This window comes from Myodes glareolus, chromosome 19 (assembly GCF_982192425.1).
Source record: "Myodes glareolus chromosome 19, mMyoGla1.1, whole genome shotgun sequence".
Lineage (NCBI taxonomy): Eukaryota > Metazoa > Chordata > Mammalia > Rodentia > Cricetidae > Myodes > Myodes glareolus.
In genome coordinates this window covers 46,466,283-46,493,441 of record NC_142044.1, presented here as the reverse complement: position 1 = coordinate 46,493,441, position 27,159 = coordinate 46,466,283, and the positions used below count along the sequence as shown (strand labels likewise).

General features: G+C 50.1%; 1 protein-coding gene across 1 annotated transcript; it reads right to left on the bottom strand.

The window, feature by feature from the left end:
• Positions 1–334: 334 nt before the first annotated feature.
• Samm50 (SAMM50 sorting and assembly machinery component) lies at positions 335–24,354 on the bottom strand. Its single transcript, XM_048444978.3, has 15 exons — positions 24,207–24,354; positions 20,313–20,423; positions 18,528–18,629; positions 16,418–16,505; positions 14,716–14,822; positions 14,195–14,325; positions 13,889–13,976; positions 12,358–12,486; positions 11,821–11,892; positions 11,292–11,378; positions 8,255–8,325; positions 6,151–6,218; positions 4,106–4,252; positions 3,583–3,724; positions 335–514 (listed from the first exon to the last, which is right to left on the bottom strand). Exons 1-15 carry the CDS (start codon positions 24,225–24,227, stop codon positions 469–471), a joined length of 1,410 nt encoding a protein of 469 aa, XP_048300935.1. The 5' UTR covers positions 24,228–24,354; the 3' UTR covers positions 335–468.
• Between the last annotated feature and the right edge of the window lie 2,805 nt (positions 24,355–27,159).

The following is a 27,159-nucleotide window of genomic DNA, read 5'->3' as shown; positions in this document are numbered from 1 at the left end:
TGCAGAGCAGCCATGGCTATCAGCCGACAACGTACTTCCCTCTGCTTTGGTATCCTACCTTCACATCAGCATTGCGAGGCCATGCTGCCACTGAAGTGGCCTGTAATGATAGGGCCAGTGTCCTTTGGGGTCACCCACAGCTCAGCCCTACTTCTGGTAGGTTTAGAGCCCAACAGCAGACTCTAGGGGTCTGTGAGGAAAAGGCACTTTGGGAAGGTCACCTGAAAGCCCTTAGGCCCAGGACTGCGCAGGTCAAATGGTCACAAGTCCTCAGGAAAAGCAGGTGTCCAGACAGACACATGGCCTGAAACACAGACCACATCCAGGACACAGCTGAGTGTTCCAAATTTATTAACGTGATTTCCCAGAAGGTTTACGGCCCAGAAGCACTCAACTGTGTCACCTCCAAACAGGCCTGTGGCCTGGGAGACACCCGAAGTTCATCCAAGCTGCCCCGGGAGATTCAAGTTACAGGAACCGAATCCCAGCTCCAAACTGGACGCCATCACAAATCCTAAAAAGAAAGGGAAAAGTCAATCACAGCACTCCCCGCATTGTGCCATCGTGAGGTTCCGCCTAGGCTAGTAAGCACTAGCTTTGGGAGAAAGGAGAAGAGGGAACAATAGACCTATAAGACACTGCTGCTCCATCCCACCCAAGGTCCGCCCATCCACCTGCTGTCAGGACAGAAAGGAGCAGAAGCAGGAAGCCTACATGTTGGGGCTGGCCCAGAACACAGGATAATTCTGGGGCTCACAATGACCCAGCAACCCAGTCAGCCAGACCTGTTCCTGATCCAGGAAGGAAGATAAAAAGGGTCAGCCCAGGTGTGCTCTCTGGAGAGCTCAGCTCTGGGGAACCAAGCACCCAGTTCAGGGTCCTCAAGGTTCAGATTCCCAGGTGCCCCCACAATGGACTGTGCAGCAGTCTCTCACTCCCCTGCTGAGGAGCCCTCGGAACTGGGGGAAAGCAGCTCCCACTGAGGCTGAGAATCTGAGCCCAAGTAGCAGTGTTCCTGTACCCTCAACCATGGGCTTAGGCTGCCAGTTCCATAACTTTAGACTAAGGTCCATAAAAGAGAGCATGGCTGCTGTCAATGCTGTAGACTGACAGAGGAGATCATTATACCAAGCTCTTCAGAGAACACACAGGCATTCAGAACAGCTCTGCTACTACAACTGTAAACACAGCAAGGATGTTTGTGCTGTGACACACACACCACAGAGCAATGCTAGGATGGGTACTCAAGATGGCATCCAGACTCACAAGGCCAGGGCCCGCCAGGCTTCTGCATACCCTGAGGGCCTCCTCAGCCTCAGCCTCTATCTCTGGGCCAAGTGCAGGCTGCCCTCCTGCCCCACTGTGGCAATGCTCACCCCTCACACCAGCCCCAGCAGTGGTCATCAGGAAAGCCCACTGAGCTCTTAACCCCAGAGCTCTTCATCCTGGGTGGTGCGCTAAGTGTGGGGGACAGCACCCGCAGGCCCCAAACAGAGTCCTTGACAGGCAATCACAAAGAGGAAGACATCAATGTGGCTGGAGAGAGGGGTGAGGAAGACTAAAGAGGCTCGCTTGTCAGCAGCCATTCCCCGAGGCTTCTGCGACCATGTGTGCTCTGCCCACCCATACTACACCCCTCCCCGGGACAGCTGTGCCAGGTCAGAATGCCCTTCCCACCCGGTCCTCAGAAAGTACAGCAAGGTCCCACCTTGGGGCCTCTTGCCCTCCCTAGCTGCAATGATGGTGTCCTTCCTGCAGCTCCGTGAGCAGCTGGAGCAGCCCCCATTCACTGCTGGCTCTCCACAGACCTAGCCTGAGGAATCCTGCTGTGACAGAACTCTAAGGGTCCAGAGAAGACAGTGCCATAAATCATTTGGGATGAAGTCAAAACACTTCAAACTGTCTCCTTTGTAAAGGCCTCAACTGCCAATTTCAGAGCACCTGGCTTAACCCTGGGGTGGGGCTACAGACAACTGTACAACTGCCAACTGCCTAATTTTAGAAACAAGATGAAACTGAGGTCATTTCCCTCAAATGTTACCAAATTCCACCCTTGCTAACAAAGCTGCAAGCCAAACCACACCAGGGAATGGTATTTCCATGTTCAAGGCTGACTCCAAACTTCACTGCCCACAGCAAACAGCTGCTGCCATCCAGGCAGACAGTTGTAACAGCCTGAGCCAGGACCTTCCTGCACTGCAGCAGCCGACTGCTTCTTTGTGGAGGCCATATTCTGGATTAATCTTTGAAACATGTGTCTCAGGTTTAACTAAGAGAGAGGCACAGGTGAGGGGTCTTGAGCTGTAAAGAGCACAAACTAATAAAGGGCCAATTAGTAAGAGGCGCAAAAGCAAAGCAACTGCTTGGCGCACACTGCCACCCTGTGGCTGCTGTCAGTATTACAATAGCATGGGTCACAAGGGCCGAGGTGCTAAAAGTCGCAACAGCAGCGCCCACTGGAAACCTCCACACTCCCAAAGCAGGTGAACTGGCCTGCTTTTTTTGAGAAGGAACTCCTGAGTTCTGGCTCTGACTTGGCACCAACCTGCACTCACAATGCTTCCTGCAGGGCTTCCCAGGAACATGGGCCTAGCAGTTAGCCGGCTACAGCTATAGCTCCACCTCATGGAAGGCTACAAAGAGCAGTTAATTCCATGCTGAAGACTTAGGCAGCTGCTGAGGAGCTACCTACTATGCACCAGGGACCAGGAGCATTGGCCCCTTCTCCTCACACTGAGCTGACAGCAGCAACTGTGGCCATGTCAAACTGCAGGCAGCAGGCATGGTGTAAACAGGGCACACCACCCAGGGACGAGAAGGACAGTGGTCTCGGGAGTCATAGCCACCACATCCCAGACCACACAACAGCAGAGCAGGAAACATCACCTTCCATTCTCTGGCTGGCAGAACAGACCCAGAGTAGCTAAGAACCTAGTCCAGACCTACCACAATGAAGGGTGGCACCTGGCATGTGGCCCTGGGGGAGTACCAGCTTGGATAAAGTTCTAATCCCCTCACTCAAGCATTTGTATTGTCTCCCTGTGAGACTGCCTGTCAAGAAGGCGCCCTAGACAGGAACTTCCCACCAGCACCCGTCTTGACTTTTGACCCCAGAGCCTTGTCACTCAAGCTTCCGATGTATAATAATCCCTCTGAGTCTCCAGACACCTGCACAATGCCTACAAGATAATAAGAGATGGAGAAACTCCTACAACCCTTAGCAGCACTTGACTGAATTCGTGCAACACAGCCACTGTTCATGTCCATGGGTGGAATCCTCCAGTCCATGGCTAGGCTGTGGCCAGCCCCAGGCCAGTGGTGGCACAGGGAAGCCCTCTCTACTGCACACTTCCAATACTTCCCACCTGGTTAGCTGCTCAGAGGAGCAGAGCGCGCACTGTCCTGGGAACAGTAGCAGTAGTGGTCCAGGGAAGGGCTGGGCATCTCCCTTCTCCATCCCCCGCCCAACTATAGTCAACTATTCAATTTCTCTTCAAGTCCCCAACCTTAAAGCCACTGAAGAGACCAGCCCAGTGCAAACTGCAAATCCCCAGAGCCACAGAGCTGACACGGCCCACACACCTGTCACCCGTCTGCACGCCCATAGGAATGCAGTAGTTCAGCTCCAACCGAGCGATGTTGCCGAGCCGGAGGACGATGCCCGCTCCATAGGACCAGCGGATGCACTCAGCCAGCTTCCGGATGTGGGCTTTGGGGCCCTCACCTGAAACAGCAAAGGGGACATGTGGCTCCCTACCCGGAAGGGCCCCTTAAAGCTGGTCCGAGCTACTGGATCTTGGTATAGGTTTGGGTATCTGCTTCCCACTCTCCCAGAACAAGCTGAGTGTCAACTCGCTGGGCCTGGCTATCCTGAACCCTCTGCCCAAAAATGCTCTCCCAGCAAAGCAGCTGAGAGGCCCCATGCCCTACCTCAGATAGGGTTCGAGGCTCCCAAACTGTTCAGCTCCCTCTGGGAACACCTCTGAGCTCTGGGTCCTAAAGACACCCGAGAGCACTTGAAGCTCATTTGTAGAGTAAGAAGCAGGCTCCCCTTACACGATAGCATCACCCGCACCACAAGGACTTACAGCTGGGGCAGACTCACCATAGTTGAGGTTGCACAAGTTGCCCGCATTGAGGAAAAAGTGGGTTCTGAAAAGCTCTCCAAAGCCACCTTGGCCTGGTCGGAAGGGCAATGGGGTGTAGAGGTGCAGGCCCCCGGCCCAGTATGCCTCCCCTCCCAGGTAGTCTCCTAAGGAGGGAAGAAGAGAATCTGCTGACTCAGCACTGTGGGTTCCTGCTTTCAGTTCTGCTCCACAAACCAGGCGCGCCCCGCCTCCCTCCTTTCCAGTGTCCTTCCACACTCACACAGCTGAGGGGCCAGGGCACTGCCAAAGAACAAGGCTGCCCTGCGCCCTGTCCGCAGTGCCTGCGGCGCTCCTCCTCCTAAAGCAGTCCCACCAAGCCTCTGCATCTTCCACCAGCACTATTCTCTACCTGGCACGTTGGGACAATGTCCAAGCCCAGCCTGCTGGTGAGGCCAGAACCCAGGCTTTTGCCCAAAAACCCGTGGTTTCAACGTTGGCAGGCCAGGCCTGAAGAAAGTCCCTTTTTGGAGTCAGTCCTTGGCTAAGCTACCCAGGAGAGGGCATCTGCTGGGCTGATTTTCCTCAGTCCACAGCAGCTGCTTCCACCAGCCAGGGAAGTGTCTGGACTCCATGGGCCCAAGTCTGAGCCTTGGTGAGTTTTCCCCATGTGTGCCTCACCCTTGCCCTCCATTTCTCTTGCTACTTTCATGACTCTTTTGAGCTCTGTGGTTCCTTGCTTTGGGCTCTTGACATTGTGGCAGAAAAGCTTCAATTCTCTTAATTTCATGTTGGTCACCACAGGGAGGGAATGCACAAAAGCAGAGAAGCAAGGGTGCCTGGGAGATCTTTACTACAGTGTGTTCAGCTGTGGGGAACACTGCTGGGGATGCCTTGGGGAATCCAGGGGATTCTAGCTGACCAGCACCCATAAAAGTGGCCAATTACCCTCCAGTGTATTCCAAATGCATATAGTTGTCATATGTCTTTTTAAAAATGTGTATAAGGGCTGCAGAGATGGCTCAGCTGTTAAAGGATAGGCTCAAAACCAAAAATAAGAAAAATGTGTATGAGAGCCAGATATGGTAGTACACATTTAATCCCAGCACTCAGGAAGCAGAGGCAGGTGGATCTCTGAGTTTGAGGTCAGCCTGGTCTACAGAGGGAGTCCCAGGACAGCCACAGCTATATAGTGAGACCCTATCTCAAAACAAAAGTATGTATGTGTTTGTCATCAGCATGTATGTCTGCATCATAGGTGTGCATGCCTGCAGACACCGGAGGAGGGCACCAGATCCCCAGAACTGGAGTTACAGAGGGTTGTGAGCCATCAGGTGGGTACAGAAACCCGGTGTGTGCCTCACCGGAAGAACAGTCAGTGCAGTGCTCTTCCACGGCTGAGCTATCTCTACAGCCTTCGTGTGTCACTTTACACCTAAAATAAAACAGGGCCAAATTTAATCTACCTCTCCAATGCCCAAAAGTAACAGTAGCAAATCTGTGGCTCCTTCATTTCCTAATTTTTGAATTGTCTTTAACTCCCTGAGTGATGTGAACTAATGTGCATGTGTGTACACACAGGTGTTTTCAGGACAGCTTCTGCCCTGGATTCCAGTACCAGTGGACAGAGCTACTGTCAGTTTCAAACAGACGACAAACCTCAGGAAAATCACCTCACTCACAGTCACAGACCTACATTGCTTCTACCTGGTTAAGACAGTATTCGGGAAACCTTCGATGCCAGGAGAGATGCAGTGAATGCCTCTGCAGCCCCTGGGAACAAAGGCACAGGAGACAAGGCCTGCTGAGTCTTCTGAAAGGGGGCTGTGTCCTAGGACACAGGGCTACTTGGAAAGCTGGTTTGAGCAGAGGTCACCCCCAGAGAACAGGACTGGCGAGGCTGCTGGAAATGCTCTTATCCTTATACTCAACGAACACTGAAGCCACAGGAAGTCCTGATGCTCACACTGTTGCTAACTGGTATTTCCACTGCTTCGGGCCCCTCAGAAATGACAGCCCATACAGGAGGAAAGAACTGCATGTCTTCAAGTTTAAACTCACTGACCTTCACTCTGGGGTCCAATGCTGTGCATGCTGAATCCTCGGACACTTGTGGGACCGCCCAGGTAAAACCTGCAGTAAAGTGACAGGTGTCAGGTCATTAGGTGAAGACTCATAAGACCCACAGCAAGTGAGACAGCAGCAGGGTCACAGCTGGTTCTGGGGAATGACACTGTCTCTACACAGCAGAACATCAGGAGAGGGTGGGAAAGATGCAAATGAGCATATGATACCTATCAAGATCTACCCGACACCCAACAGCAGCTCATGCTTGGGATATGAGCAATGAGACACAACAAAGCCACATGGAGGAAGGTGAGCAAAGAGGACCGTCCACCCTTATAAAAGGACGGGCAGCTGTCTAAGAGACCACCACAAAGTTCCCTACCAACCAGGCATCCTACATAGCAGATATCCCGAGCCACATCAGGTTGAGAAGGTAGAGTCGACATCACAAAACAGTGTGGCACACCACGAGAGGGGCCAGATGATACCAGAGGGGAACAGACCACACAGAGCATTACTCTGGCTTTCTACAGTGAATTGTACTATGTTCTAACTGCCAATGATAGAACCCAGGGCCTCCCCAAATATTAGTCAAGTTCCTTATTGCCACAATGACCTTGAGTTCCTACAATGCCTTTTAATTAGGGGAGGGTATTCTAATTTTTTAAGGTATTTCTATATCTATCTATCCATATCTCCCTATATCTATCTATATCTATCAAGATATATTTTAGGGAAGGTCTTGCTACGTAGCCTTCACAGCCTCAAACTTAAGAGATGCACTTGACTGCTCTCCCAAGTACTGGGACGGAAAGTGCGCAATACTATGCCCAGTTCCGACTAATTTTCAGTGGTCAACCATGTGCAAAGCTGTTCTGTGCCCTACAAAGAGTGGTCCAAGGGGCTGCGACAGCGCACAGGGAGCAAGGGTCTAGTTTTCCTACACAAGTCCCACACAAGTCGCTCTGACATGAGATCCACAGATGCTTTTACTGTCTGGTTGCTAAGCTTTCCTGAACACTTTGCTGATATTAATAATGCAAATAAATGGCAAACTCTGTGCTTGGGTGATTCTAAAAAAATTTCTTTATTTTTATGTGCTTTGCCTGCATGTCTGCCTGTGTACTACACGCATGGCTAGTGGCTGAGGCGACCAGAAGAGGGTGTGTGATCTCTTGGAACTGGAGTTAGAGACATTGTAATCTCCCTGTGGGTGCTAGACAGATCCCTGGAATCCACATGAAGAGCCAGATGCATAACGAGCAACTGCAATGTCAGTACTTCTATAGTGAGATGGGAGATGGGGAGAGAGTCACGTGGAAGGCTGGACCAGCCAAACTCACGTTCGCAGCACAGTAGCAAAACCAAGAGACCCTGACTAAAAACAATGGGGAAGGTGAAAATCAACTCTTGAAGTTTGTCTTCTGACCCTCCCCACCCCATGAACCACGGCATATCTAAACCTGCACACACAGGCACACGTGCACACACACACAGAAAATGTTACTTATGAAGATGTTTTGTGACTCAGTGGACAATCACTCTATGATCTCTCTATAACATTTAACAAATGAGAACACAATGCATTTAAAACACAGTGTCTTCACAGCTCACTCTGCACAACACATAAACACACTCCTAATTGGCCAAAAGGAGCCAGACCAGGGTTAAGGCAGGCTTATCCTCTAGGAGGATGAGCAGTACTTTCGTAAATGTGCCTTTATTTTCACTTTTACAAGTCCTAATCAAATTCTTTCATCATAATAAAAAAAATTACTTATTTATTTATATATTGGTTTTTAAGACAAGGTTTCTCTGTGTAGCCCTGGCTGTCCTGGAACTCATTCTGTAGACTAGGCTGGCCTCAAAGTCAGAGATCCACCTGCCTCAAGGCGTGTGCTACCATTCCAGGCTGAGAAAAAATTTAATTCAATAAAGCATCCCAACAAAAAACAAGTAGTACTTGTTTTTTCAAGTACTGGGTACTTCAAAATCGGTTTCCACATGAAAACCAAGAGCAATCTGAATATTGCTCTCATCTGTAAAAAAAGAAAGACAATTCGAAGTCCAGAGGAAAATGGGGAGCCTCTGCTGGCACTGACCTGTCAGCGATGCTGGATGGCTTGTCACCGATGGGCACCAACATTCCGCCCCAGAGAGACGTGGAGAATACCTGCGCAAAGCAAACAGTGTTTCCTTCTGTCCCATGAGCACCAGCAGGAGGCTGCTCTACTCTGAATGCCCTTGGCCTGCAGAGCAGAGCAGAGCAGGGACACAGAGGACCAGGGCTTGTGAGTTTGAAGAACTCAGAGGCAAATTTACATTCCAACAGAGTCATACAGAGTGCAGCAGGGCTTGGCTTGTGTCCCAGTCAGGACAGGACCCTCTTACATGAGAAGTCATACCCACAGGACCCTTCCTGCATCTGTTCAGACCCCAGATGTGAGGGGACTGAGGCATGCAGCTCTTCAGGCTGGAGGTCTATACAGGCTAGGATGCTCCTGTAATCATACAGTGTAAAGATGTGTGTCTAGGAGGCTGGAGAGATGGCTCAGAGGTTAAGAGCATTGCCTGCTCTTCCCAAGGTCCTGAGTTCAATTCCCAGCAACCACATGGTGGCTCACAACCATCTGTAAGGGGATCTGGTGCCCTCTTCTGGCCTGCGGGCATACACACAGAAAGAACATTGTATACTTAATAAATAAATAGATATTTAAAAAAAAAAAAAAAAGATGTGTGTCTAGCTCTCCCGGGGTGACACACTCTTCGAATCATGAAGGTCACTCCCAGTACTACTGAGTACCACTGCTGAGCTGGAGACCCTCATGGTGTTGGACTGGCCAGGGCCTCTACTCATCTTGGTCCTTTGCCTGTCCTTTCCTTGCCGACCCAACACAGCTTAGATGGTCTTTTTCTGGATGCTTCAGAGGGAAGGACTATAGATACAGAGTAGAAGAGTGCACAGTCGAACCACACACAAGACAGTACCCACAGGGCGACAGGACGAAATCTCCCAACTTCACCATTGTCTGGTGGCTCACTCCTATGCCCACCTGTAGGGAAGCCACACAAGCGACACCACAATGACTAAAGGCAGCTTTGTGGTAGACTTTGGAAGGTTAAGGGAAAGTGCTCCAGTCTAAGGAAGGCTGGTCAGGCTGGCCTAGCTGTTCAGGTTACCACACCTGAGACGTTTCCAACAGTAGGTTTGCTGGGAAGTGACGCCATCAAGAAAAAAGCCAAGAAGCACCGATGCTCCATTGAGATTTTCAACTAGTGGGAGCCAAACAGTGATGACAGTGCTGGCTGCATGGGGATAAGGCTCTGACCTGTTCATGGAGAGGCTGCTTCCACTCCTGGTCCTTCTCTGGGCTGAGGCCTGCCTCTGCTGCCTGGAAACCTCAAGGGCCTCAGCAGACTCCTAGACCTGCCTACAGCCCCACCTCCACATACCACTACCTCTGTCTGGAGCGCAGCTTGCAGAGCTCCTGAGAAGAGCAGACCCGTTTCCCTTCTTTCTAGCCCTGCATGGGCTCCTACTCTGAGGCATCTATACTCCACATTCCTATCCGCAAACAAGGTCCCAGCTCCTTCCTGCCAGAGCCAAACATCCTGAGTCCTCTACCCTCCTCCTATCTACCCATCCTTAGTCCGTCTACTCATCCTTCTACCTATCTTCTATCTATACATTCTCTTACCCACCCATTTGAGTGCCCATCCATCCATCCACCCACCCACCCATCCATTCATCCATCCACCCACCTATCCATCCACCCACCTACCCATCCATCCACCCATCCAGTCACCCATCCACCTACCCATCCATCCACCCATCCAGTCACCCATCCACCCATCCATCCATCCATCCACCCACCTATCCATCCACCCACCTACCCATCCAGTCACCCATCCAGTCACCCATCCACCCACCCATCCATCCATCCATGCACACATCCTATCCACCCCGTCCCCTCTCCCACCACATGCCACTTGTAGATGCCTCAAAAAAGCCATTCAGCTATTTCTGTCCCTGTTCTCTTCTCTGTCTCCTAAAATAAGCACTTTGTTTTGATGTGGCCTCAGAATTAGAGCTATGGCCCAGATCCCAAGGTTCTTCCTCAGTCAGTCTCACCACAAAGCTGAGGGACCACCCTGATCTTCACTTGCTGATCTCTGACCTTGTAGATACTGGTTCTCCACTGATGCCCCCCTCCTCCTCCAGGAATCAGCGGGGTATCACCTGCACTAAGCATTTCTTCATTAGCAGTCACTGTTCCTCTCTTGCCCTCTACTCCCTGCCTCCCCCATTTCTGCCCATCTCAACCACCAATTCTGCTCCCTTTAGGTTCTATCCTCATGCTCCCAGCTCTTGATGCCAGCACCCAGAGTGCCTGGCAGCCAGGATGCAGGTGTGTGGTGGGGGAGTGGATGAGCAGACAGGATGAGTGGGTGGGCACACAAATGGGTGGCTAAGAGAAGAGATGGATGGATGGATAGATGAATGGAGGAAGGACAAGTAGATGGACAGGTGGGTGGACAGATGTGTAGACAGATGAGTGGGTAGGTGGTAAATGGGTAGGTAAACGGATCAACAGAGGGGTGCTTCTACAAAATATGCACAGTGGAGCCCTTCACCCCTCAGCCCCACACAGGAAGATAAGAGGTGGCTGGAGACATGCCTGTGCCAAGTTCCTAAAAGGACGCTACAGCAGCAGAGGACAGACGAAGGACAAGTGTCCTGAGGGCAGCGTGGACAGAGGGGGTCAGCAGTGAACAACAGGGTGCTCCGGGCACCACTCTAGAGCACAGACTCCCAAGAGAGCAGCAGGAGGGCATGCACCTGGGGGAGCTCAGCTGGGATGGGGAGGAATGCAGGGAACTCAGAGCATGCTCCACACTGCAGGCACTGCAGCGGAGTCTGAGCAATGCCAGGCGGAGAGGTAAGGGTGAGGAGCTCCGTGATGGCTCTGAGTGTGAGCACCCAGCACAGCCTGGCAGGCCATACACATGTTGACCGGAGGGATCTTAAATTCTTTGGGTTAAAGCATCACAGCACCGGCTAACACCAGTGCTTCGGGCACTCAGGACCCCAAGGTGAAAGGTGACCCCCACAAGGCACGGCACAGGCTGGAGACTCACTGAATCCAACATGAGCGGCTTATTCAGTTGAAGTTCAAAGTCTTCCTTGAGGAAGCTCACATCCCCTCCAGTGTAGCCCGCCAGTTCCTGAGGGAAGAAGCCAAAGGTCACAAAGACACAGGGGTTACTAAGCACCGCCCTTTATAATGACAGTTTTGTTGTTTGTGCCTTTCACAAGGCCCTGGCCAGATCAGCATCTAGTGCCACGTTCATGGCAGGGACATTTTACCTACATTAACACATTCACAGGGATATTTTATCTACAAACCTCACCTCTCGGTGCTGCTCTAAAAATGTAGACTGGGCACCCCAGGTCCTGCCTGCACCATGAGCAGCAGGATGAGACCAGCTGGGTCACCTTGGCCTCCAGTGTGTCACCCAGCTCCCCTGTACCTTCAGGGCAGTTGACCGCACGACTTTTAAGGCACTCAATGCTACTCCCTGTGGACACCAGCCCCAGCACTGTGTGTGACAGTCCTGTGCCACACATAACTGGCTGCCCAACCAGAGGCTCTGGCGAGAACACTACCTGGTTGACTTTGAGCAAGGCCCCTCTTCTTGGTAAGATAGACGAATTCCGAGAGTCGATTACCATGGCATGCTGAAAGAGATGAACGGGGCGTATTTTCACTTCAAGCAGCTCCAAGGGCAGTAAACCTGCTGTGCGCTGAGGGCTGTGCTGAGCATGCCCAAAGCACTTCACCTGTTCCTGCCTTCCCGTGAGGGCATAAAGGTCTACGATGGTGTACCCAAAGACACCAGAGTTTCCCACAGACACTGACCAGCCTTGCTTCCTCAGAAAGCCCAGCACCCACCCTGCCAGCTCGCTGCATTTCTTTTCATTTCTGGAAGGTTAAGATTCCACAGCCAGCTCTTAAACACACGTTTATCTCTTTCCACTGATGTTACTTACAAGAAATAGTATGAGGCAGTGGAACTGGAAGTCACTGTCCCAACCACCCGGTTGACCCCTCAGTGTCACCTCACTCAGCCCCATATGAGCAGAGACTACCAATGGGTCAAGGGCTGTGTCCACACATTTCTCCATCCAGAGAGCAAGTCGTACCGAGAGAGAAGACTTCAGTGAGTGGCCACTTTCCTTCCGCACAGCGAACGATGCAGTCCTCGAGAGGCAGCCCAGTTCCCGCCACACGCCCTCCCATTTGATGGTATGACTGGTCTTCCATATGGGAAACTGCAACAGCAAGGAAGGAAACCCTGTTCTGCACCCTTCACACTGGAACAAGGCACTGCAAAGCATCCTTTGAAGGGAGGCATCACTGAGTAACACAACCAGCAATTTCTTTTCTTAGCACTAGGGAAGGGATGGATCAGTCCTTTGCTGGCACTTGATCCTCCCCAGCCCCAGCCCCAAGATAAACTGTTTGAAATGAAAGGAAGTAGGGGAGGAGAAGGAGGAGCAGAAGAGGACACGGGAAGGAAGACGGGGAGGCTGTAAACTGCACCTGAGCAGTGCTACTCTGAGCTGAGGGGAAGGAACAGGGCCACACCTAAAGCTAGGGTGACTGTCAACAGCAGGTGTCAGTCTCATCACAGTAAGACACACAGATGACACGACATACCCAGTCAGCCCACATGACGGGCTGAAGGCAGACTCAGTAACCTGTCACCTGGATGGATCAGCTCCAGAAGAACAAGAAGACCAAGCCATATGGGGTCAAGGGCTTTCTTCTCATAGCCAGAGGGAACAAGCAAAGCCAGGTCCAGGTCTGCCCCACGGCCAGCCCTACAGCAGACCTGCCCCACAGCCTGCCTTTCAGCAGATCTGCCCACGGTCTGCCTTTCAGCAGGTCTACCCCACAGGCCTGTAGGTCTGGAGAATATACAAGGCCATGGAGGGTAAGGAGGCACCAACAGAAGCCCAGTATACAAAATTGGTGTACAAGAATGTGGACCAAATTGCCCACCTCACCACACAGGGGCACTGTGCAGGCCAGAGGAGCCCACTGAGGCCCTGGCAGCAGGCTCAGCAGCCAGGCTCAGCAGTCAGTTTATAGAAGTGTTATAACTCAGGAGTTCCCCAGATGCTTGCCACCATTAAAGCTCCCTAATCAACTCTTCTTTCCTTGAACACAGGGCAGCTCTTAGCCAGCAAACCACTTATTCATGGACCCACCATGCTGTCTCCACAGTAACCATCAGGAGGCACAGGGCCAGACTGTGCACCCATAGGGCCCAGTTACACTTAGGGTAGCCTCAGACATAGCCAGCTCTGCCTGACCTCATCCTTCAACCCACGCCAACCCCATGCCACCCTACACTTCAGCCCCTTTGCACCCATTGTTCCAAGTGGAAAGTAAGCCTGACTCTTTCAGGGTGAGCTCTTTGAAAAATTTAGGAAAAAAACAAAAGGGAGAACCAAGGAGAATGATGGGAGAAGGCAATGGGTGCTACAGCCAGTCAGGAGCACAGACGCCACAAGACCAGAGTGGACACCAGCCAGCTCTGCCCCCTGGCTCCCTGTATCAGCTAGGGAGGAGCATCTAGCCAGGAGAAGGCCACCAAGGGGTGAAAAGTCTGAGCTCACCCACCATTCCGTCTACGCCCACCCTGCATGCAGGGCCGGGTATACTCACACTGTACTCGGCAGACACTCCTCTGTCGGTCTCCCGGAGTGAGCTCCACGGGAACTGCCCGGTAACTTTATATAAGTTTACAGAGAAACTAGGAGGCAATGGGACAGAGCTTTAACAGTGGGTCTGTGCAAAGGGCTTGCACTCAGCTAAACCATAGTCCCAATCAGGCTACACAGGGGCTCATCTTCACTCAGAGCAGCAGCCACGGCAGAGGCGGCTGGCAGCCAGGTGTCATTTCACACTCAAGCCATCTACTTTAACTTTTAAATCAGGCCACTGAGCTCAAGGACCCGGGTGGCTTCCTACTTTCTCTCGAAGTTTCCAGGCTGTGGTTTGAAGAAGGACAGGCCGTAGGAAGTTTCTTTGGTTCCATAAGAAAACTGAAAAGTCACTTTTTCTGCACGTCCTAGGAGATTGGGGAGTTTGAGGCCGAGCACCTGAGGGAGGGAAAAGGATAGAGCTGGCACTGGACCAGTGTAAACAAGGCTCAAGCACACAGCACCCCATACAGGATCGACGGTCACACTGACTGCCTAGGAAACTGGAAGGCAGAAGTCTCCCACCTCAACCCCAAACCTCTTCCACTGAAGCATAAAGGAATCTAAACAAAAGCATTAATGTGTTCACCTGGCAGGCACTAGGGTTAGTATCACTACAAACAACCTCGACTTCAGGCTGACCAGCTCTTGTGAGATTAAAGGGAAATTGTAGATAACACCCAAGTCCATAAGCCAGCAAGTCCCACAGCAACTGGCTGTTTTCCCAACAGGCACACCTCAGAAGCATACACTCAAAGGACTCTACACAGCAGTGGAAGAATGCCCTACCATACTGCCTTCATTGTTCCCAACCATGGTGTTGTAGCTGCCCGTCAGCCTCCTGAGTTCTGTCACCTCAAACGTAACATCTAGTCCATTTGGCAGTGCATCATCACCTAAAAAGTAAATATTTCAAAGGGTCAGCAGTCAGCATGGCTCAGTGGGTACAGGCACTCACTACGCCTGCCAACCTACATTTGATTCCCAGGACACACACGTTGAAAGAAAAAAACTGACTCCTGCAGGCTGTCCTCCGACTGACGCGTAAGTGGCCACACATATACAGTACGTGCACACATACATATACGTGTACAAACTGGGAAGTGGTGGCACACAACTTTAAGTCCAGCACTCAGGCGGCAGAGGCAGGCGGGTCTCTGTGAGTTCAAGGCCAGCCTGGTCTACAGAGTGAGTTCTAGGACAGCCAGGACTGTTCAGAGAGAAATCCTGTCTCAACAAACAAAAGCCACACACAACATACAAACCAAACACAGCTCTACACCTAACACTGGACCCTGCTCTGTCCTGGATACAGCCCCAGCTGGGAATGGACCCTCTTTGAAAATGTTGAGTCCTGTTCAACCAACAACCAAGCATGGGATTCATATGATTATAAAGATTTTATCACCCTAAGAGGAACCAAGCAACACAGTACAGTTAAATGTCCTCCATCCAGCAGGGTGTGAGTAGTATCTGAGCTGGAGATTTCTACCTCACAGCCCACCAAGGCCAGGGATGCTCTACAGAGTGAGGCCAAACCCCTCAGGGCTGGGGTCTCAGAGGAGAGGGCAACTCTTGCCTTCAGTCCAGGGCACCTGCTGGGTGTTTCTGCTAGACACCTGCACAGGCATCAGGAATGGAGATGTCCACATGATCTTCACAGGCTGGGGCAAGAGACACGGGGTGGAGCCTTGAGACTATTCTGGTTTTTATTTTGTAGTCCTGGCAGGCCGAGCACTCACTACACAGACCAACCGGGCCTTAAACTCACAGGGAACCAACCACTGGTCTCTGCCTTCTGAGTGCTGGGATTGAAGGTGTGTGCCACTACACTAAACTCTATTTTTTTTTTTCCCTTTTTTCTTTTTAGAAGACTTCACTTTTCAGGGAGGTTTTGGTGTAAGACAGAACAAAAAGCAAAGTTCCCATCAACCCTTGCCACTCTGGCACGTATCCCCACGAATAACACCTCACATTCACAAGGTTCATCTGTGACAACTGTCAAGCCCACAATTCACAGCAGGATCAGTGACATGCAGTGTAACATGTGCGCAATGACAGGCTTATAATGCCCTAAGCCAGTCTCTGCTGTTAGGTAATTCTATTGTGCAGTCAGAGTAAAGAGCTGAAGTCACAGCCAACAAATGGGCACCGAACTGACCCTGGGGAGGCAGGGCAAGCCTGCAGGTCGAACTCTACCATTCACTACAGGGCCAGAGACAAGTTACCTAAAGGCTCAGAGCCTCTGTTCCATAAGTGAAATGTATCAGAACCCTCACCAGTGTTCCCATCTCCTATCTGACTCATTAGTGGGTTCTGAGATTTACCACAAATTAAATCATGGGCCCCCACCCACTCCTCTGCTAAGATGAAACCCACAGGTGTATCTTTAGAGATGGCTAACTCCAAGACCTGCCTGACTACCCACATGACTGCTCTGTGACCCCGGAGGCTACATAGTAGCATCTGGATACTCTTCCATGGTACCTACCATGACATGTGTCGATCAAAACATCCACTTGCCTAAAAATTCCTAGGCGAAGCAGTTTTTCACGGGCTTCATGAGATCTCCGCATTACCTGGGAGAGGGACAGACCAAAGAGAATGAGCTCTCCTAAGACCTGGGAGCACTGAGAGCCATGTGACCTGCAAGTGCATGCACTGAGAGGTGCGTGTAGCAGGAAATATCTGTGAAATTCCATGAGGAACAGTGTAGTGGACAGGAGCACAGTTGGGGGCTCAGCAGAGAGGATTGAGCTTGGGGTGCCCTGAGCACTGAGCAGAAACCACAGCATGTGACAGCAACACTCTGGGGATGGACACGGGGAAAAGCTGATAGTGGAGCTGCAAGGTGAACCTGACTGAGATGGAGAGCAGCCACCAGAGCGAGTGCCAGACCAGAAACCAGTCAGGAGAGTGAGGACAAAACACAGAAACCAGCCAGGAGAGCGAATATGAGACACAGAAAAGGCCAAGGATAACAGGGAAAAAAGATAACACACATGAAAACCCTGGTGACAAAGTGACACAACGAGATCCTGAGAATGAACAAACACTGAGAAACCACAGGAAAACAGGTGCTTTGCAGTGAGAACCCGACACATGCCTATAATCCCAGCACTCAGAGGCTAAGGCTGCAAGAGCTAAAGATGGAGACCAGCCCAGTCTACATAGTGAGATGTTGTCTAAACAAACAAAAAAGCAAAGCAAAACAAAACAGAGAGAGAGAAATGGCAAAATTTTAAAAAGTATTTGAGAAAGGGTGAGATGGTTCAGTGAGCTATAGTATTTGCCTCAAAGCCCTAGTTTGACCCCAGGGAGGGACATATATACAAATGGAAATGAAACATCACTCTGGGTCTAATGGATGGCAAGGCCTTAGAGTGTGGCACTCAGCTCTGGGGAGTGGACCTTCCCTATCCCCATGCAGGGGTATGGAATGGTGGATCTCCTTGAAGACCAATATGCTGACCCTTGAAGTGACAGAGCATGTGCCCTTTGACCTAGTACCTACTTGTACTGTGCACGCTACGAGCCCACAGCCATCATGAGAGCCAAGCCCTCAGTTTAAAGTCCACCAACAGAGACACAGTAACAATAGTGTTTGAGGAGAGGCTTCCCAGACAGTTGAAAGGGCTGCCCTCACAATGACACATCCCAGTCAATGACACACCCGGAAGGACATGGTGGAACCTGAGCTGGCCTCAGAGTTGTTAAGCAGTGGCAAGACAGTGTGCACATTCACACCAATATGCACGCCACCTGACAGTTTATACCCCTTTATGTAACTGGCCTGAAACATAACCTTAGGCTTTAAAAACAGAAACTTTTGTTTGTTGTTTTGCTGACACTGCTCAAAGTTAGCAAGAGGAGGCAGAGAAGAGGCAGTCGACCTGGCTAGAAGCACACCACTGATGACATCTGTTAGGCGGGTCAGTGTTGTCCAAGAGCAGGACAGAAGGAAGCCACAGGCAGCTTCCTACTACAGCACAGGAAAGAGTCTGTGCAACAAACAGAGCAAGAGCTGACATGCAGTGGGTATCCCCGGGGATCCCAGGGCCTGGGTGATCTGCAGCAGTGGGTATCCCTGGAGGATCCTGAGGCCTGAGTGATGTGCAATGAGTATCCCCAAAGGATTCCCAAAGGCCTGGATGATATGCAGTGGGTATCCCCGGGGATCCCAGGGCCTGGGTGATGTGCAGTAGGTATCCCCAGGAATCCTAGGGCCTGGGTGACCTGAAGTGGGTATCCCCGGGAATCCCAGGGCCTGGCTGATGTGCAGTGGGTATCCCCGGAGGATCCTGAGGCCTGGCTGATGTGCAGTGGTCATCTCCAGAGGGTTCCCAGAGAATTCAGCAGGATCTGGCCGGGGAAAGCTCTGATACTGAGAGTCAGGAAAAGTACAGGGCAGGTGGAGCAGACAGGACAGACTCATCCTTTCTCGGGAAGAACAGAGATAAGGACAGCGGAAGTTTGTGTGAGCTATGGAGGTGCTCTGCAGGCTTGGGTTCCCCTACAGTCAGAGGCTGGGCAGAGCTGGGGGTAGCCTCACATTCCTCTGAAGTTTCAAGCCAAGAGTGCCATGCAAAGAACAAACTTACCTCAATGAGGTTTTTAGCCTTAAAAACATCTCCAATTTCACAAATGATGATGTCATCCTTAGTTCGTCCAAGCCCATCAAAATGAACATGCTGAACCACCACCTAAATGTATAAAGGGGACAGAGGTCACCACCCCAGCACAGGAGTGAAGCCAGAAGCAGGGTCTGAAACAAAGGGCAAAGTCTTTTCAAGTGTAATAATCTGGAATTCTTATTTCATTCTTTTTTTAATTCTTGTTTTATTTTGTTTTGTTTTTAGATATAGGGTTGTCTGTGTAGCTTTGAAGCCTGTTCTAGAACTCACTGTGGAGACCAGGTTGGCCTTGAACTCACTAAGATCCGCCTGCCTCCACCTCCTGAGTACTCGAATTAAAGGCATGCATCACCACCAATAGGTTCCTTTTTTAATTTTGTATGTATGGGTGTTTGCTTACATGTATGTCTGCACAGTATCTGAGTGCCTGGTACCTGCAGAAGACAGAAGGCAGCAACAGATTCCCTGAAACTGGAGTTACAGATGTTTATGACCTGGCATGAGAATGCTGGGAGTTGAACCCGTGTCTTCTGGAAGAGCAACACTCCTCCAACCCCTGTATTTTTGTTTGTTTTGAGCCCCTGTATTCTTAAGATCTAGCCTTTGCCAAGTCTGTGTTGTCCGTGAATGAGTTCTGGCCTCTCCAGCCAGAGAACCCAAGATCATGTGGGTCCTGTGCGCTTACAAGTGAGGCCCAACCCTCTTCACATGGCCACCCCCAGCCTCTGATGTAGGATGAAGACCCTTCAGAGATGTCACAAAGCAGATAAAGAATGATCCTTGAGGGCTGGAGAGATGGCTCAGTGGAGAGCACTGACTGCTCTCTCAGAGGACTGGGGTTCAGTTCCCAGGACTGACATGGCAGCTAACAGCTATCTGTAACTCCAAGATCTGATACCCTCACACAGACATACATGCAGGCAAAACACCAATGCCCATAAAATAAAATAAATAATTGAGAAACAAAATGATCCCCGACTTTTCTGGAAAAAAGGAACCAAAATATAAACTCAAAAGCTGGGGCTACAGTTCCGTAGTAAAGCACTTGTCTGGAGTGCAAGAGGTTGCCGGGCATGGTGGTGCAGTGGCACATCTTTAATCCCGCACTCGAAGGCAGAAGCAGGTGGATCTCTGTGAGTCTGAGGCCAGCCTGGGCTAGACTGAGTTCCAGGATGGCCAGAGCTACACAGAGAAATCCTATCTCTAAAAGCAAAAACAAACAAACAAAAAGAAGATGCAAGAGGTTCAAGAGGTTCTGGGTTCAATCCCCAGTGCCACCAAAAATACATACATGCATATAGACTTAAGCATAATTAGAGTCTACCTTTGAAAATTTTTTTAAATTTTATTTTATTTTATGCATTTGAGTGTTTACCTGCATGCATGTATTTGTATTACATGTGTGCAATGTTGGGGAGGCCAGAAGAAGCCATCAGATCTTCTAGATTCTAGGATCTAGAGCTAGAGTTACAGATGGTTTTGAGCCACCCTATGGGTAATGGGAACCAAATCCAGGACCTCTGCAAGGGCAACCAGTGCTCTTACCCATTTTTTTTCCCAGTAGAAATCATGCTTGCCTAAACCAGCCACACCAACTGGCACCCAGGAAAAGCAGAGGAACAAGGATCTACTGTCCTGAAGCCAAGTGTCTCTGCTTGCAATGGGTGACAGGAGAGCTCCTTTACTTCTCCATTGGGGCTTACCAGAACATTCCAGAAATAACCACATCAAGATGCTCCATAGAATACTCACATCTTTGTTTTCCAGAATTTCCTGTTTTGCTTCAGGTTCAACTTCCACAAACTCGGCTTCTTCCCCCAAAGCTCCAAAGTCAGGTCCATTCGACGGAAGAGGCTCCAGACTCTGCAGGGGATAGAGGAACCAGAGATAACGAAACTTACAATGAAGACAAGACAATCCTCTCCACCTTTCAGCTTCAGATGGTGCCACAAAATCCAGCACAGCTGCTCCCTTGGGTGTGTGGGGTGGAGACAGGATGGGAAATAGAAGGCAGGTAAGCTGATAGGCAGGTGCAGGTCCTAGGGGCAGTGCTTAATAACTGTGTTCACTGGGTAATTAGTAATACAAATATTTCAAAAAAGCTTGTGCATGCTCATCAATAGGCCAGAAAGCAGGCTTTTTCCACAGCCTGAGATGTATGGCACTGGGGACTGATCCTAGACCTTCGCACATGGTGGCCAAATGCTCTACACCACCAAGCTATATTCCTGAACCTTCTCAGCTAGATTTTCCCATTTTTTTAGTTTTCTGAGACAGGGTCTCTCCTCAAATACACTGGGCAGCCAAGGATCCCCTTGAAATCCCTCCTGATTCCAAGTGACAATATAAGGCAGACGGTGGTGGCACACGTCTTTAACCCCAGCACTTGGGAGGCAGAGGCAGGAGAATCTATAAGAGCTAGTTCCAAGACCACTAGGGCTATTATACAGAGAAACCCTATCTCAAAAAACAAAACAAACAAAAAAAACCTAAGTGACAATATGAACTGTCACCACCTCAAAACATGACAAAGGCCAGCCATGGTGGCACATGGCTAGAAGTCCAGCACCAGGCTAGGGCAGAAGGGATTCTATCACTAAACAAATAATTACAAGAATAACTTCTCTCTTTTTAAAAGATTTACTGTTTATTTATTATGTATATAGTGCTGGCGCCAGATCTCATTACAGATGGCTGTGAGCCACTATGTGGTTGCTGGGAATTGAACTCAGGACCTTTGGAAGAGCAGTTAGTGCTCTTAACCTCTGAACCATCTCTCCAGGCAAGAGCGACTTCTTAATAAGCTTTCTAGGGGCAGGGGTTGGGTGAGCATGGCTGGGAAGACTGGAAAACACACTTTTCTACACATAACATATACATAATACTGTGTTTTATCTGTGTCTTGAGTTTACCATAATTCTCCTGCCTCTGCCTCTTGAATGCTGAGCCACCACACCAGGCTAAATATCATCTCTTAGGCCATTTTGACTGACTGATTCTGTGTGTTTGTGTGTGCATGCAAGGCCAGAATCAGGGTCTCGCATACCCAGGGATGGCCTCAAACTCACTACACAGGCAATTAGAGTCTTGAACTCCTGACCCTTCTGCTTCCAACTCCTAAGTTCCTGGGATTATGGCCACCATGCCTGAGTTCAAAGGGACACCTCTTAAACGTCAAAAATTTGTGGCTTCAGACAGGCTTCCTTTTTTTTTTGTATTCAATTCATATTCACAGGATACTGATTAAATACAATTTTGTTTTTTTACTTAGTAAAACCACTAAGTCTCCGAGATGAGATGAAAAGAGATAAGCAGGCAGGTGCTTGTAATCCAGCACTCATGCAGACGGAGGGCTGTGATTTCAATGCCAGCCTGGAGTGCTCACCAAGGGTGATAAAGAATGCATCATTTCATGTCACTACCCACTGGTTTTGTTAAGTGTTTTTAAAACTAAATCACTATTAACTTCTCATAAGTATGGAAATTCTATTAGGCAAAGCAGGAATGTGCACATGGAGCCATTCTTAATCCAACAGTTGGCAAATACGCCTTGTTTGGGCAGGGCTTGCATTCCATTATTCTAAAAAGTCCCAATATAGTTCCTAAATGTCAAAGCATGGGACAAAGTTCATCAGAGACCACCAGCCCTGTAATCGGAGGGCAGATGTCAAAACAGGATGTCACTGTGGTTCATGCTTCTGCCAAAGCGTGGTGCCCCCAGGACCCGTTTTCTAATGGACAGTCACTCACCACATAATATTTGCTTTTCTGTTTTTAGACGGGGTCTCACTAAGTAGCCCCGGCTGTCCTAAATAAAACTCAATAAGAAGACAGGGCCAGGCTTGAACTCACAGCAGATCCAACTGCCGCTGTCCCCTGAGTGTTGAGGTTAAGGGCGTGCACCATCATGCCTAGCAAATAGATCTGTAATCCCAGCTACTCAAAAGTATGAAGGATTCCAAATTCAAGGCCAGCCTGGCCTACCGGTGAGCTCAAGGCAGGCCCTGACAACCTAGTGAAAGGCTGTCTCAGAATTTAGAAATATTTAAAGAGATCTACAGATGTAGCTTTAAAGAGACCTACAGATGTAGCTTAGGGAGTGCCTGCCTGGAGGATACCCATGGTGCAGGGGAGGACCTTGCCTAACAGGCTCCTGCTGCATTCAAGAGAGCACTGGAGCCGGAATTTGGAATTTGAACTGACTATTTCGGCAGGTAAAGCCGAGTGCAGACATGAGCAATAGGACAAGGAATGAGCCCAGGGCAAGAGCACAGTTCAAAGAGTGTGTCAGAGTGCAATGGTGTGTGACAAGGCTGTGTGCGAGTGGTGTGCCCCAGTCTGGGATGCTTGCTCTGTATGCTGTTGGAAGTAAAGGGACACTACCAGAAAATGTGAGTCACAGGGCAAGGGATGCTGTCCACACTGTGTGCTGCTGGCTCCAGGACTCCAAAGGTCTTGATTTGAGGACATTCTGAGGCTCTGTGACTCTGGACAAATGGCTCATTCCCTGGCCTTTGGGAACAATTACAAAATAAAAGGGTTTGGCAGTAAGTAGCCAACTACTTATTCAATAACACTAACATAGGCCGTTGGCTGGAGCTAAGGTACGGCACTGGGCCCAAAAGACTACCCTCCCCCCCCCCCCCAAAAAATGGAGTTGGTTAGGAAGAAGTTTTGGGTCGCTAAGCAGAAACTAACTTGTTCATCAGACCTTAGGAGCCATGAGGAAGAGAACAGGCAAAAACCTCAAAAAGAAAAACCCACTCAAAGGCAGTAATTAAGCCAAGCATAACTAATATATGCCTGTAATCCCAGCAATCAGAAGCTGAGACAGGACCTGCTAATGTGAGGCCAGCCTGGGCTACAACCCCACAGGCAGAAATAGACAGGGAAGGAGGAAATGATGAGCCAGGACACGTCTCTTCTCCGCTCTGCTCTGCCCACTCACAGGAAGGAGAGCTCATTCTGCTGTACAGGACAAAATGGAGCCCAATTCTAGGTGGCAAGTAAAAGCCAATTCAAGAGTACTGGGGGCTCAAATACAGGAGCTGCCCCCGGGGTCTGACGACTGTGTTAGATGCCCCAGACTCCACATGGCAGAAGGAGAAAACTGCAGCAAGTTGTCTTCTGACCTCCCCAGGGGCACACACAAAATAAATAAATGCATGCGACTTTCTTAAAGCAAGAGCACTGGGCTGAAGAGATGGCTCAGCAGGTAAGAGCATTTGCTGCTCTTGCAGAGGACCATATCAATTCCCAATACCCACAGTGAGGCTCAGAGAGACCTCCGTGACTACAACTTCAGGTGATCCATCGCCACCTTCTGGTCTCCACAGGTTCTGCACACAAAGTGCACATACACACATGCAAACACTCTCGGACATCATCATCACCATAATAGAAATTCTTAAAACAAGTCTGTTAAATAAATTGCTTGTATCTTGTCCTCTGACAAGCCCTTCTTCCCCGCCGCGCTCCGATAGAGACCGGTGTTGTGAGGCCACCCGGGAAAAATCCGCGGAGTGACCTTGGGTCAGTCACCACCGTCCTCAGGACAGTTGCAGGCCCAAGCAGTCCCGCACCCTCCCCGCTGCCCTTGCCCCGGGAGGCGCGCGTGTCCCGACCGACCGCCGCGGGGTCTCTCACCCGGGCATGCACTGTCCCCATGGCTCCCTCTCCGGCTGCTGCCCCGCGGAGGTGCCCGCGCCCACCCTAGCTCAGCTACAGGCACAGACGCGAGGCTACAGGTCACGGAAGCTGCGCGCCGATCACCGCCATATTGCACAGTCTAGAACCCGCCCCCTGGCTCAAGAGCGTCCGTTCATTGGGCTCTATGAGACAGTGACCCGGATGTTGTTCACCGGGAAGCCCTGTGCAAGCGTGGAGCGCGTAGTAAAGCCCGGAAAGCTGCTGATCTGGGCAGAGTGATCCGCGGGAGAGTACCGGACTGAGCCGTTTTTGAGTGCCTAAACCTGGCCCTCGTTTCCTGGTGGCCTACACCGGCCTGGTGGTTGGAGCCTCATCTTCACTTCTAAGTGTGACCTAAGGGCGTAGGGATGAGAGACTCCTGGAACGAGGCACGGAACCTAGCTTGGGTCAGCACCGTAACACCTTCGCTCAGATCCCGTAAAAAGCGTGAGGGTAGGGGCGTCTCGAGCGAACTCAGTAGGTAAAGGCACTTGACGCCAAGCCTGACAGCCTAAATTCAATCCCTCAGACCCACATGGTGGAAGGAGCGAACAAACTCGGAAGTTGTCCTCTGATCTTCTCACGTAATAAAATTGAGAGTCAATAAAACATTGCCTTCGCAGACTCCCCAGAAACATGTTTGTTTTTAACTTTATCTTTCAATTAAAATACGTTTACATCACTCCCTCCCTCACCGCCTCACTTTTTATTTTGTTTTTTTGAGACAGGTTTTCTCAGTAGCCCTGGCTATCCTGTGTCCTGTAACTTGCTCTATAGACCAGGCTGGCCTCAAAACTCAAAGAGATCTGCCTGTCTCTGCCTCCCAAATGCTGGAATAAAAGACGTGCGACACCACTGCCCAGCCAGATTTCATATTTTTAAAAAGACGAGTGGAGCTCCCTTGGGTGTTCAGGGGGGCAGTCACATCAGACAGCTGTGAGCATGTGTTTTGGTAGCAGAAACAGCTTCTCTGCCTCAAAAGAACAACGTAATAGAAGCCACTCCTAGCTGTGAGCTGCAGCTCACCGCAGGCAGGGTACAGTCAGCCTGACACCACTGCTCCTGGCTATGGAAGCCCAGCTTCCCTTCCCATCCTTCTCCCTTTAGGAGACCCCTGTACTTGTTTATGTTTAAATAGCACCCCTCTGGCATCCAAGCCTTCAAAGTCCACATTCTTCCTGTCTGGAAAGAGGCAGAACCTTCCAGCAGCCAGCCCTGTCCCTGCCATTTCCTCCCTACCTTGACCTACTCATCTGGTTTCCCAGTATTGGGTCTGCCCTGCAAAGATGGGACCCATGTTTTCTGATCCTCGTGAACCTGAGCCTGGCACCACTAGAAACAGCACAAGCATTTGCTGAGCTCCTTCCTGGCCTAACCCAAACCAGGGTACACAATGGCACTGCTTTCCTTTCCAAAGACAGATTTCAAAACTGAGAGAGGGCTGGGTGATGCCAGCCTGGTCTACATAGAGAGTTCCAGGACAGCCAGGGCTACACAGAGAGACCCTGTCTCAAGCAAACAAACAAGCAAAAAACATGACCCAGGATTATTCTATCATTCATATACTATGTATGTAAGCCCCACTGGGTGAGAATAAGACCACTACCACAAGTTTTGAGCCAAATTTGAAGCAAGCTTTATTATTAAATACTGGCCAGGACGATAGACTCTGACCAGGTCCATATCCAATATTCCTATACTATGCCACCAAATTGCTTTAGTCGAAGGCTTATAAAGACAGAACCCAGAGACTATATATTTCCTGCCTTCATCCAATCAGTGGCAAGTATACATTCTGACTTACTTCCTGCACACATACCTCACCTACCTATGTGTGATCAACACAGCCTGTTCAGTTGGGGCAACTAAGCTTGTTTACAGAAGCAAAAACACGGGGCTTGTTATCTTATGGACATCCCCAGCATCCCATGAAGTTAACTGTCCTTGGGCAAGTAGGGCTTACAGATTAAAGGCATTTTTGTTTTATAGATCTCTTAAACATAGTAATTTAAACTTAAAAGATAATTTTAACCCTCATATGTCCTCCTCTGTCAGATTATTAAAAAGCAGCTGTAAGCCAGGCAGTGGCAGCGCACACCTTTAATCCCAACACTCAGGAGACAGAGGCAGGTGAAGTTATCAGTTCGAGGCCAGCCTGGTTTACACAGCGAATTTCATGACAGCCAGGACTACACAGAGAAATTCTGCCTCAAAACAACAACAATAAAAAACAAACAAAACAAAAAAGCCGCTGTAGATAGAGAGAAGGCAGAAAGAGAGACTAGGTCTGACCTTAGGTAGAACCATGTTTATTCACAATGAAGGGGTATTTTGTCCCCACATGTTTGGATGGCCAAACCAACTGGGGGGGGGATGGGCTGCAGCCCCTTATAGAGGTGAAAATAACTCCCCAGTTCACAAGGGAAATTGGGAAGTGTAGTCCTTCAGCAGGAAACTATCACTCCCCTACTTCCTTATTCTTGGAGCTTAGAGCAGAGTCTGGCTTAATAAGTAAGTCTATGATGTCATCATTACGTTGAGGTAAATTGAGGGTGACTCAGTTTGGAGCACTCTGCCCATGATCCAAACTTTTGTTCCGATTGTCCCTCTGTTGGATGTCTTTCTTGGCTGTGCCACCTGGGAGTGCTCATACAGTTTTCAAGGCTGTCCACACTAGTTTCACCAGTGGCCTGAGAGAGTCACACCCAGCCAGGCCTTTATCGCCACTGTTTACTCCCCAGTGTCCCTCAGACCATTGTCTTTTCCCAGTGGTTACTAAAAATACCCGTTCTAGGCTGGTATGGCAGTGTGCGTGAACATGGCGCTGAGAAGGCTGTGGCAGGAGAGTGGAGGGTTCCGGACCAGCCTGGGCTATATAGCAATAGCCCGGTCATTTATTATGCAGCGTGGA

Bases quoted from the DNA above. Each gene is read 5' to 3' on its own strand.
- Samm50 (XM_048444978.3), bottom strand. From the start codon at position 24,227: ATGGGGACAGTGCATGCCCGG. The intron at 14,326-14,715 runs GTAGGGCATTCT...TCCCTCCCTCAG, and splicing joins GGAACAATGAAGGCAGTATG to GTGCTCGGCCTCAAACTCCC. The intron at 4,253-6,150 runs GTCAGTGAGTTT...TTCCCTCCTTAG, and splicing joins CATTGGACCCCAGAGTGAAG to GAGACTACCTGGGAGGGGAG.